At 40.6% G+C, this 13,449-nt stretch overlaps 1 protein-coding gene across 1 annotated transcript in view; it reads right to left on the bottom strand.

Annotated features, from left to right (window-relative positions):
• ADAMTS3 (ADAM metallopeptidase with thrombospondin type 1 motif 3) overlaps positions 1–13,449 on the bottom strand; it is a 189,315-nt gene that overhangs the window by 149,574 nt on the left and 26,292 nt on the right. The window contains exon 3 of the mRNA XM_044303006.1: positions 9,636–10,039. Coding sequence (XP_044158941.1) covers positions 9,636–10,039 — 404 coding nt within the window. The remainder of the gene's footprint in view (positions 1–9,635; positions 10,040–13,449) is intronic.

Here is a 13,449-nt window from a genome sequence, read left to right as displayed (position 1 = left end):
ACTACCACCACAGGGTTTGTAATATCCATATAGGCAGATTTTTGGCTGCTGAACACCAAACTACCCCGCATTGATCTATTGCTCCATAATTGGGCAGATTTGTCATGCAGGACATCTATGGAAGCTGTACCGGCAGTCAAGATGGCTGCCACTCAATTTTTCCGGGAACAAATAGAATGAAAATTTCTTAACAATCAGAGAAGAAAATGAGAAGGGAAGTGTTCTCTAATGTTTATTTTTGTGCAAAGCAGAAATCCTGCTTGATCGATGAGTGTAATGCTACTTATTTTTGCCAATGACATTTACTTTTCTGATTCAGATGTTTCCTAATTATTTGCGCCATTTTATTGTTGCTCCGTATTGTAAAGTACTTGGCACTTGGTTTCTGTTCATGTTTCTGCTCTCTTGACACTAAGAATGAATGAATTTTCCTGGCGTGGCAACACTGATTAATCATAAGCTCTGGACAATCTCCATGGCGTGATGGCGGAAGATGAGTATATGTACGGAGAATGTAAACTGTTATTGTGACAATAGTACATACTGTGCCATCTTCCTGTTGATAGTCAAATTATTCTACAGTGACTACCAGCAGTAAAACAACACAAGAAAACTGTGCAGATATTATTCCAATAATGCCTACAAAAGATATTTTTAGAGGGCCTATAGCATGTATATACTAAAACCATCAAAAGTCACATAATACACATAACACCGCTTTTTATATGGTACCATGCATCTGTACATGGAAAACTTACATGAAAGAAACATATCTTTACATTGAGGTGAGTATATCTTTACAGCTCAGCTTTTACCTTATTCCCATGCCAGTTCTTCCAGGTTTCCCCTTCTCTTGCATTTACCCCCCTATTCTCTCAGTAGGTGGGGGTCACAATTAGCAGGGATATCTCCCACTTTACTAGGCTTAAATGTAAACATACAAAACTAACTGCTTACTCTGCGATCTCAGTATAAAGACATATAATAGCATTCATTTAGGAAAAAAAGCACATTAAAGTAATAGAGTCATAAGTACATTTTAATGAAGTACTCAGCAAGCACGTTTTCTGGCACGTCCGGCGTAATTTATATTTTAAAAAGAGCTTATTTTGAGAGATTAACTTCTCATTGAAATTAAAATTACATTGTTCGTTCTTTTTTATTCTTTACAACCTAAGAGGATGCCAGACTTTATTACTTTGGCAACTCCATACATCAGTCTCAAAATTGCTAATGCACTAATTAGTGAAAGGTTCCCATAGCAATGTCCACTGTCATATAAAAAATGTGTCGACTCTGCTGCTAAAACAGTGCACTGTTTAATGCATTCTAGAAGGCATATGAGATCATCTCTTTAGCATTATAGTAAAATATTGAAGTTTTAAGATAAGGGTGAACAGAGTCATGGCATGCTTCTTACATGAGGCCTTTCATCCTGTAAGAACATACATTGGCGTCAAAGATATTTAGTTCATCAGTAGAAATAAGGCAGAGCAACTGAACTTGTTGTATTTTCTCTTGAAGATGTTTAACTGGCCTTTGTCAATTCGAATGCCTTGTACAAGGAATCTCCAGCATTAAATGCTGGTGACTCATGCTTCAGTCATAATCTGTTTATCAGAATCAGCACCAGGTTAAGGACCTCAAAGAGGTATGATGTTGATTGCATTTGCATGACTGACGCTATTAGGTGTGATTAAACTGCTTTGGGAGGGGTGTTAGAACAGCATTGTAGTAAGTGCACAGATGGTAAGCTCTTGCGAGTAGGGCCCTCACTCCTAGTGTTTCAGTTGTATATTAGCCATTTACATTGTGGTGTCTGGCGTTATATTAAAAAAATATTATTAAGTGCGAAGGAAGCTATAAATGTTAACTTGGAGACACCAAGCTTGAATAAAGGGGGAGGGTACGACATCTATTGTCTGCTACCTACAATGCTGTTCTAACACCTTTCCTGAAGCAGTTTTATCACACCTAAAAGCTTCAGTCAAGCAAATGAGAAAATACAACATCATGGTATATTAGTAGAAAGAAGTCAGAGCAACTAGACTAGTTGCTCTGACTTCTTTCTACTAATATACCATGACCAATGTCAGTGGTTATGCCCTGGTGTACTTTTACAGGATACTTATATGAAGATGTCAGCCGTTCGTTTTAAGCATGCAATGCAGCTAATCTATCTCATGCCTACATGTGTATTAGACTCCTCAGGACTGCTTGCACCGGAATGCACACAGTGAAGGCGGTCATGGGTAGTATAGTTTCTGACAGTAAAATGAGTGTTACATGAATAGCACAACCTCTGAATTGAATGCAGCTACCAGAGCCGTGGGGTCAGGAAAAAGAAGGGTACAGTGTTTAAAAAAAAGTGTTTTGAAAGTGAGAAAACCCCTTTAACTAAACAGTCATAGGACAAGAAACTGTCAGAAGTAGCTACCTAGTATCAAGGAGACTTAAAATCACATACACATAGGGCTGGGCTTCCATGTTCAGGTTTTTTATGCCCTTCTTGAAGCCAAGGTGAACAATAGTTCTCCTTTTATGAATCCACTCCTGGCTTCGACTTCAAAAACGTGGAAACCCATCCTACAAAGTTACATAACTGATTAGATTTTATTGTTCTCACATGGTATAATAAATTGTCCACATGAAATAATTAAATATATTGGTCTAAACCAGATAGAATCAATGCTCTGTATTTACTGTTAGGAAAGAAGAACGGATGTTCATGATAGCGACCATATATTTGGAACAAGAACAATTTAACAGGCAACTTGGCAAAGCATCATATTGAGGATGGAGAAATTATTTCCTGGAAATCATATTGATAATGTTCATGGAAGTTCAGGGAGTAATGAGTTGCAGATACTTCAAGATTCTGTATTTGACGTAACAGAAAATACAGTATCAGGTTACATCTTTCCATGTGCATTGGCATACATGCATCTGTGCATGTATGGAACTGTACATACAGATGGGCATACAGTGACTATGTCAAATGACTGTTGGACGTGACGCCACTAACACAATGAGCTCCCTGATATTAAAATGCTTCTGGGTATCAAAGAGCAGAGCAAAATGCTACAGCACGGCTATTCACAAAAGACTTTCCAAATGATCACACTTCATAGTCTTACTATTGTATTGCTAATATCACTAGCCCCAGGGACAGACCACTGTATCATCTGCATAATCAAACCACTACATTTATTCGATTGATGAAAATTAGGAATTATTAGGCCCCTGGACATGTAGGATACTAAGACACGTGGACCATTGCTGTTTAACATGTACCAACCACACACAGACTGAACAGTTGCAACAAAACATCAAATGCTGAATGCCCCAATGACCACCTGGCTACTGACGGAACAATCAGAGGACCAGTGAATGGATACCGATATGCTATATGATCGATGTATATGAAAATTTATGCCAAAAGTGACTGAAAGGTGTTAGACACAATTCAGTGATAGCTCAAATTGCTACTGCTACAATTCTGAAACTGACATACAGCATAACTCTCTGGGTAGTATTGTATGGTGTAACCATGTGGTCAGAAATGTGTGAATGTAATGGTATATAGAGTGGTAGTTTTATGTCACTACTTAGTGGCATTGCGCAATCTGTTACATATTCCAGCTGATATCTATCCCTTGCTTGGTGCAAATTAAGGGTCCATTCACACGTCCGTTGTTTCTTTCCTGATCTGTTCCGTTTTTTGCGGAACAGATCTGGACCAGATCTGGACCCATTCATTTTCAATGGGTCCTGAAAAAAATCGGACAGCACAATGTCTGCACACTGCACAATCGGACAGCACAATGTCTGATTTTTTTTCAGGACCCATTGAAAATGAATGGGTCCAGATCTGGTCCAGATCTGTTCCGCAAAAAACGGAACAGATCAGGAAAGAAACAACGGACGTGTGAATGGACCCTGAATCTTATAAATTCTCCTTAAAGTGGAATTAAGAAAATAAAAATACTTAAATATTACTTTATTATAAATATATTCTCAAATACCTTTCATTATTTATAATGGCTCATTTTGTCTGGGGAGCAATCATCAGGAAAATGGCCACTGTCCCATTAGTTCACAAAAAAACTGTCCTGATCACACAGCAGGACAAGTTACTTCACAACACTGAGGTAAAGATCTGCCTCATCCTCTCTACTTGTCAGGGACTATGATCCTGAATACAGATAAGAACTTTAGCTGAATCTCTGGAAAATTTAGTTTATGAGGAGACATGAAGTACAGAGAGGATGGACAGGACAGGCTGTGGTAATGGAGACTGTAAAAAAGTGCTGCTGCTCATTTGCCACACCTCACTCTCCTTTCATGTCTCCTCATCATCTTCATTCCCACAGAGATTCACCTGTATTCAGGATCATAATCCCTGACAAGCACAGCAGAGCAGATGAGGATGAGGCATCACTATGGCTCAATGTGGTGAAGTAACGTGTCCTCCTGTGTGATTAGGACAGGTTTTGTGTGTACTGATAGGACGGCGGCCATTTTATTTATCCTAATGATTGCTCCCTAAACAAAACAAGCTATTCTAAGTAATGAAAGGTATTTGTGAATATATTTAAATAATATTTAAGTATTTAAATTGTTTTAATTCCTGGAGAACCCCTTTGAAGAGAACTAGTTATGTCCCCAAAAATGTAAAGCTGCCACCATACCTGTATTGCAAACGGCTATGCGGTATTGCGTGTGCCGTGCAGGCACTAGAAATACAGACCGACTAAAGAGTGCAGTCCTCATTAGTTTAATTACGGCCCTCTGCGGCCTACAGAGCCACGCGGTACCCAACGGTAGCACGGCCACGTTGCAACTGGGACATGTGGTTGTACCCTTAGGTTTTCCCATTCCCCCACAATCAATGTCACTACTTTCTTTGCCTAAAATACTAATCAATAAAATGACAACTGGCAAAATCCACTGACCACTGTCAAAGGGCATGAACCTGAGCCGCTTTGTCACTTACATCCCAGTGCACACAGTGTCACAGAGCTTCCAGCTCCATAGGTTGAACCCCAAGAGATCTCGTGAAACGAACACCATCTTCAAAGATCACGCTCCCTTTAGACAGCAGTCAGAGGGATCGAAAGCAGCAAGTGGACAGTGACGAGTGGCTAGGGCCACTATCAGTTGACAACTGGAGACCACCCAATTGGCAATGTATCCATTAGTTAGCCCATCAGGCACTGAAAGTAACTGCACTGGTTACCGGGGAATGGGGGGCGCCTAGAAAAAAACTGCTCTGCAGTCAGACATGGTATGTAATAGCACTGTATACTGGGGAGCGGGTACATCTAGAAAGAAAATTGCACTGCAGTCAGGGGACAAGAGGCAATAAAGATATGGTGGCACACTTTCATTTTTGGAGACACAAAAAAGCTAAGCTGTCACCATAAAATTGCAGTGCAGGCAGCATGTTATAGAACTGGAAGAACTGAGCAGAATGCTATATATCTGTAAAGAATAAATCAAGGCAACTGGACGTACTGTAGATTTCTTGAAAACGTTTCACTCGTTCTTCCAACGAGCTTTCTCAATTCTGAGTGACTGTACAAGAATTCCCTGGGAATAAATATGTAACTGAATCAACATCTGGCAATCATACCCAGCATGGTTGATTGCCAGATTCAGTTACATATTTATTCCCAGAATTTTTGTACAGTCACTCAGAATTGAGAAAGCTCATTGGAAGAACGAGTGAAACGTTTTCAAGAAATCTACAGTACGTCTAGTTGCCTTGATTTATTCTTTATGGATATACCATGACCTGGATAAATGAGAACCTTCACAGACAGAATGCTATATAGTTTGGCATTTACATACAGTTACTGTATAGCTGTTAATCACGAGTAGGACTAACCACAGGACACCTAAGCACATAAATTACAAGTTTTACTGAATCTTTTCTCAAACAACGATATATCAATGTGCTCAGCTCCTCCTGCTCTATAACATGCTGCCTGCAGATTGCACTGGATTGTCAAAGTGATAGAACCAGATATGAAAACCTTTTGACAACAGACAACACAATTGGGCAGATTTATCAAAACTAGTGTAAAGTAAAACTGGCTTACTGTAGTTGACCATAGCAGCCACTCAGATTCCACTTTTCATTTTCCAAAGGAGCTCTGAAAAATGAAAGGTGGTATCCGATTGGTTGCTATGGGCAACTAAGCCCGTTTTCCTTTATTCCAGTTTTGATAAAACCTCCCCAATATCTACTGTTTCAGGAATGCATATTGGTGAATTATAGATACTAATAAGCAGACTTACTGTACTTCCCCACTGTCTGTGATTTGGGAAGATCAGTGAATCAGGGAGACCAATTTGCTCACTCCTAAAAATGACTCAACACGACTGAGAGATACTGCAAAGTCCAAAATGATTTTGTAAGCACAGTTATCAAGAAGACCACTTATGCAAGTCACATTTTACTAGGAAATCCACTTTGAAAAGCTAAGAACAGACACTGATTCTACACAGGATATATATATGTACCGAAGAAATGAGCAAGCAATTTTCATATAGTCCCCTCATCTTCTGCCAAACACATTACTCAACAATATAACTGTGACTCTTCTTTCAATCTTTTTTTTCGGACAATTGAGGATGTGGGTTTGAACTGAAGAGGACAAGATAAGAACGTCAATCATCAAAAAGTCCTTGAGTGTTTGAACCTGTTCCACATTCTCCTGGGGAAATAAGGCAGTAGTGACAGGTTCCATGTTATCAAGAGGCCACTTATTCTATGGTTTCATTTTTCCTACGTCCTCATGAAAATAAAGATATTTTCTCAACCTCGTTGCTCAAGTCCGTGCTTCTGCTTTGTATATAACTAGTCTATACAATAGAAAACATGAATTCATTCAAACTTTAGGACCTTATACTATCCTAAAGTGCAGTGCAGTTCACAGGCCGATGGTTTAAAGCCAAAAACCTCATCAAGAAGAGACATGTCCCTTCTCGGCTTTGTGTCCACATGGATGCTGCTTGAAGCCGCGGCGGGTATACACTTGAGACCTGACTCCATTTAGTATAGCTAACCCGCAAGTGAGTTCGCAGCATCTAATGTGAATAATCGCATCAGAAACCACTGCGGTTTCTGTTTCAGTATACACAGTGTCAACAGGCCCTTAAAATAAGTGGATGTCAGGAACTAGCATCATCACATCCCGGGCCTAGAAAAGAGTCAGTCAATGACAGGTTCCCTGCATTAGGAAACCTGACGATGACATAATACATCATACGTCACCACACCAGCCGGCGTGATGACGCAATCTCGCGTCGCACAGGATTTCGGCTGAGATCTTCAAGCAAGTGGAGGCTGGTGGCCCGTCGTGAGCAAATGGAGGAGGTAAGTTAGAATTTTTAGTTTTTTATACTATTTCAGGGTAAATCGAATCGCAGACACGAAGCACGAGGAAATTCGGCTTCTAGGTAATTTATCCTGAAATTCAGCTCAAATTCCACTTCGTGGGATTCGATTCACTCATCTCTAAATATATTCTTAAAATGTCCAGAAAATGTGAACAGCACTGCCAAAATGTGAAGCTTGGGTGCCAGAGGCTGATGGAGCAATCCTCCTCCAAAATTATCACTGCTTGAGAAAGGTTCCAGTGTGTGGACCGAAACATTGCGATTGGTAAATAAATATACACTTTTCTACTTAAGGAAATGCCATGGATATCTTGGTTAAATATATTCTTAGTTATATAAGTTTAAAAAGGTAATCCCATCTGGAACATTGATGGCATATCGCTAGATTATGTCATCAATGTGAGACAGGTCTGGGACCTACTCCTATCCCCAGAACGGGAAACCTGAAATGAACAGAAAGAAGCATGCTATGGAAGTTCCAAAAATGGCTGAGCCCTGGCTCAGCAATTTCTGATCGTCCCATAGCAGTGAATGGGGAGGTAGCAGTACTTACAGGGTGCACTCATTACTCACCACTTTGAGACTTCTAAAATTAGTCAAGCACACTTACTTAGCTATTTTCGAAACTCACATAGCAATGAAAACGTTTCACTTCAGGAGCCCAGTTCTCTACTTAAGAGCAGGTCTCAGAGGTGGGACCTGCACCTATCTGACATTGTTGGCATATCCTAGCGATATGTCATCAATGGCCTAGATGGGTCACCCCCTTTAATTTTCAAGCTTTGGGAGGTGTCAGATGTAATTACTTAAGCCAATGCAAATCCAAAGCAAATGGGAGTCAAATAGCAATTGCTTTCATAAACCTGAGAAACTTGCACAGCTTTCCATTAAAGTCCTCTTTAGGCAGCCCATTGAAGAAAGTCAGCTTCCAATGTGTTTTTAGATGTGGTCCCATGGGAAAGGGAGTTTCTACTGTAACTAGATGAACACAAAATAGCTGCTGTTGTTTTTCCTCTGTAACATTGATTGAATTAGTATTTGCAGCACATGTGGGTTGCAAGCAGTGTGTATCTGGGATTTCAAACTGTTTACCCTGGTAGACCACGGAGTTACCACTGTAAATATCCGCCCGCTCTTGCTGTTTTTCAGAAATAGTGTTTAGTGTGGCATAGCGATGCAGGCCAAAGTGTCTTCCAGTATACCTGGCAATGACCTCAATCTGATTTTATCCTAAAACATTTCAGCCACACAGTATCTTTTTTGTGATTTAAAGAACTATTTGGCTCCCGTGGAAAATATACCAATCACAGGTTAACATTCTCAAGTATAATATTTTCGCAGTGTTAAGGGTTAGCCAGGACTCTCTGCTTAAAAACAGACCAATTCATAAGAATTATAAAGATTTTGCTAAGAAAAATATGGAAATTTGTAGGTTGGGATGCCATCGCTTATTACTTTGAATGCACTATGAAATAAATGCAGCCCTGTACATTTTATTACAATTTCAATATACTGTGTAAAAAGCCAAAGGTAAGTTAACACATACACTATATGGACAAATGTATCGGAACATCTACACATTACAACTCCTGGAGCTTTTATGAAATCCCATTCTAAATCCATAGACATTCATATGGAGTTTTTCCACCTTTGCAGCTAAAATATCTTCCACTCTGCTAGGAAACTACTGTAGAACAAAGTGACAATGTATGAGTCAAAACGCATAAATATAGTGGAAGAGAGGTAATTCTACCTCCTTCCATGAGTTCCCAGTTGGTTATAGAGTATTTCACTTAAAGTACGGCACGCACACATTTTCAACAGATGTCGGTTGAGTGTGTATGTATTTTCAACGGGGAGACAGGAGACATCTCTGGCAGCAGCTTACTTCCCAGGAGACCAAAAGGATGTTGACATTCAACATGCCTGATCCTTATCTCTCTCGACAATCGAATTGATTGGGAAGCTCCCGTCTCTCCTAAGTCCCTAAGACTCTTTTAAGTCCCTCTGTATTTTGGGAAAAGTTATTTTGGTATCCTCAAAAGTGCTGAACAGCTTTAGAACCAAGGCTAAGATCATGTTTGACAACAAGTTCTACAATTTAAATCATTCTACAGTCTTAAATCTTGCATTTTGCAGGTTTTCATTTCTTGCTATACTGCCTGCATAATTGAAAACACAGAAAATAATGGAGAATAAAAGAGCCATAATCAGAAAACGTATCTTACCAGACCATCACAGTTACTTAATGCAACAGACGCTCCAGGGATATCTGTTATTTCCCCAACATAAGCACAATTTGTCCATAAAGGCTCCTTTTTCCAGATTTCCTTTGTGCTATTTGAAAGGTGGGTTGTATTTCCAACATGGCTTCGGTTTTCAGCATTCACGGAGTCTTCATGCCATTCTACCACAGCCCCTGGAGCAATGAGGCGAGTGTTTGGCTTCAATTTAAGATGAAATTCTCTTCCAAAGGCTGTAACATTGAAGTAGAGGGGCTGGCGACTATGTGTTGTGTCTCTTGGTAATCTTTTTTTGTGACCAGTGGAAAGAATATTTGAAACATGGCGTCCCTCAGCGTCAGTAGATATCGGCGTTATCAATTCATATTCTTGTTTTATCCTGTTTAAATCTAAGCAAAATGAAACAATTAGTCAATAAAATAAAACAGCATAAAAGTTTCCTTAAAAAATATATATATAGACATTATGGAAAAAAAATTATATAAGTAGAAAATGAGATAGAGAGAAGCTTGCAGTCCAATCAGCAAGTATTGACCAGGAACCCCCTATGGATTATATTTTATCTTTACACAAAATAAAATACAATTGCAATTCCAAAATTCATATGTCGGCAACACAACTTCCCATGTCCAGAATACAGTGGTGGACTTTACCACCACACAAGCCAAGCAAATGCTTGGGGCCCCCGACTTTATGTTGGCTGAAAAAAAAGACTACAGGGGTGCAAATACTGCCTGTGCAGAAGGTGGGCCATAACCAGGGGAACATAGCTGACCAATGGGGTGGAGCTTAAAGGGAACCTGTCACCTGGATTTTGGGTATAGAACTGAGGACATGGGTTGCTAGATGGCCGCTAGCACATCCACAATACCCAGTCCCCATAGCTCTGTGTGCTTTTATTGTGTAAAAAAAACTATTTGATACATATGCAAATTAACCTGAGATGAGTCCTGTCCCTGAGATGAGTCAGAGACAGGACTCATCTCAGGTTAATACCCAAAATCCCGGTGACAGGTTCCCTTTAACTTTGCTTAAGGCCCAAGAAAAGCCCTGACAGTACACAGGAGATGCGCTGTCTACAGTATTCAAACTCTATAGGGATGAATGATCATACTAACGATCATTTGTCCTACATGCAGTTTACATCGGCCAGTGAAAAGACCCTTTAAATGAATGCTGAATTACTTGTTATACCGTGGATCAGTGCTCATTACAGCCACCCATCAGTCCATGTCAAAAGACCCTTACAGTTAATGGAGTCTAGAGCTTCAGACAGACAATGTCATCCTCAACCTTCATGGTAACTCTACTGAGTCCATACTTGTCTTTAGTGTCTTAACCGAGGCAGCATATTAGACCTGTCATTAAAGGGGTATTCCCATCTCAGACAATGGTGGCGTATCGCTAGGATATACCCCCATTGTCTAATAAGTGCGGGTCTCACCTCTGGGACCTGCACCTATCTCTAAGGCCTGATGCACACAGCCGTTGGGTGGCCATGGCCGTATCGCGGCCCGCAAACGGAAGGTCGGCAATCCGTGGCTGCCGGCCGTGTGCACCCCATATCACAGACGCGGACCCATTCACTTGAATGGGTCCGCAATTCCGAAGATGCGGAACAGAGTCACGGAACGGACCACCGGAAGCATTATGGAGTGCTTCCGTGGTGTTTCTTTCCGTTGTTCCGCACTGCAAATAAATATGACATGTCATATTTTTTGCGGTGTGGACAGACCACGGACCTATTCAAGTTGAATGGGTCCGGCCCGCTGCACGGATGTTGCCCGTGCATTGGGGACCGCAATTGCAATCCCCAATGCACGGAACGGCCGCACAACGGCCGTGTGAATGCAGTCTAAAATGAAGTCTAACATGAGGCTGGCAAACTGTTGGCTGACGGTGCTGAGACCGGCCACCAACAAGCCTTCCTATTGACCTGCTGAAAATAGCCGAGCAGCACGCTTGGAGCTCGGGAACGGGAGCGCACCGCGCTTGTGCTGCCACCGCTCTGACTGCTGAGCCAGTGATCGGCTATTTTCAGAGGCCCCAAAGAAATGAATGGAGGGCAATCGTGCATGCACTGTGCGCCCTCTGGGACTTTGCCGGCTCCGTTTTTAAGAGATAGGTGCAGGTCCCACCTCTGTCAGACAATGGGTGCATATCCTAGTGATATGCCCCCATTGCCTGAGATGACACAACCCCTTTAATCCTCTGCTTACTACTGACAGTAATAACATCCAAATTCACTGTACGCTGTAAGATCAGATATGGAACCAGTATGCAGTGTACACTGGCCACTAGATGTCAGTCTATGTGATAACTGTATTACTTATTCACTTTTACATGGAAAGACAGTTGAAAAAAATAATAATTAAATATATATGCATTTTTATTTTTTTTAAAGAAGTTGCTTTTGCTACGGTAATCCGATACATAAATGCCAAACTCAAATTCCCAATCAAAGAAATTCTCAATCATGTTAGGGGCACATCTCGTTTTTGCTGTACGTCAAGCAGATATATTTGTAAACAGAAAAAAATTAGAAATAGAAAAGTATGGCGTATCCATAGACTATAATTGAGCAAACATACCATAGTTTTGACTCCGTTTGTCAATGTATATACAGACGTGGACAAAATTGTTGGTACCCTTTGGTCAATGAAAGAAAAAGTCACAATGGTCACAGAAATAACTTTAATCTGACAAAAGTAATAATAAATTAAAATTCTATAAATGTTAACCAATGAAAGTCAGACATTGTTTTTCAACCATGCTTCAACAGAATTATGTAAAAAAATAAACTCATGAAACAGGCATGGACAAAAATGATGGTACCCCTAGAAAACACAGAACATAATGTGACCAAAGGGACATGTTAATTTAAGGTGTGTCCACTAATTAGCATCACAGGTGTCTACAACCTTGTAATCAGCCATTGGGCCTATATATATGGCTCCAGGTAATCACTGTGTTGTTTGGTGATATGGTGTGTACCACACTCGACATGGACCAGAGGAAGCAAAGGAAAGAGCTGTCTCAAGAGATCAGAAAGAAAATTATAGACAAGCATGTTAAAGGTAAAGGCTATAAGACCATCTCCAAGCAACTAGATGTTCCTGTGAGTACAGTTGCACATATTATTCATAAGTTTAAGATCCATGGGACTGTAGCCAACCTCCCTGGACGTGGCCGCAGGAGGAAAATTGATGACAAATCTAAGAGACGGATAATCCGAATGGTAACAAAAGAGCCTAGAAAGACTTCTAAAGAGATTCAAGGTGAACTTCATGCTCAAGGAACATCAGTGTCAGATCGCACCATCCGTCGTTGTTTGAGCCAAAGTGGACTACATGGGAGACGACCAAGGAGGACACCATTGTTGAAAACGAATCATAAAAAAGCAAGACTGGAATATGCCAAACTACATGTTGACAAGCCACAAAGCTTCTGGGAGAATGTCCTGTGGACAGATGAGACAAAAATCGAAGTTTTTGCCAAGGCACATCAGCTGTATGTTCACAGACGAAAAAATGAAGCATATCAAGAAAAGAACACTGTCCCTACTGTGAAACATGGAGGAGGCTCTGTTATGTTCTGGGGCTGCTTTGCTGCGTCTGGCACAGGGTGTCTTGAATCTGTGCAGGGTACAATGAAATCTCAAGACTATCAAGGAATTCTAGAGAGAAATGTACTAGCCAGTGTCAGAAAGCTTGGTCTCAGTCGCAGGTCATGGGTCTTGCAACAGGACAATGACCCAAAACACACCGCTAAAAACACCCAAGAATGGCTAAGAGGAAAA

The sequence above is a fragment of the Bufo gargarizans genome, chromosome 1, assembly GCF_014858855.1.
Source record: "Bufo gargarizans isolate SCDJY-AF-19 chromosome 1, ASM1485885v1, whole genome shotgun sequence".
In the NCBI taxonomy this organism is placed as follows: Eukaryota; Metazoa; Chordata; class Amphibia; order Anura; family Bufonidae; genus Bufo; species Bufo gargarizans.
The sequence above is the reverse complement of the archived record's forward strand: the minus strand, read 5'-3'. Positions and strand labels throughout refer to the sequence as shown.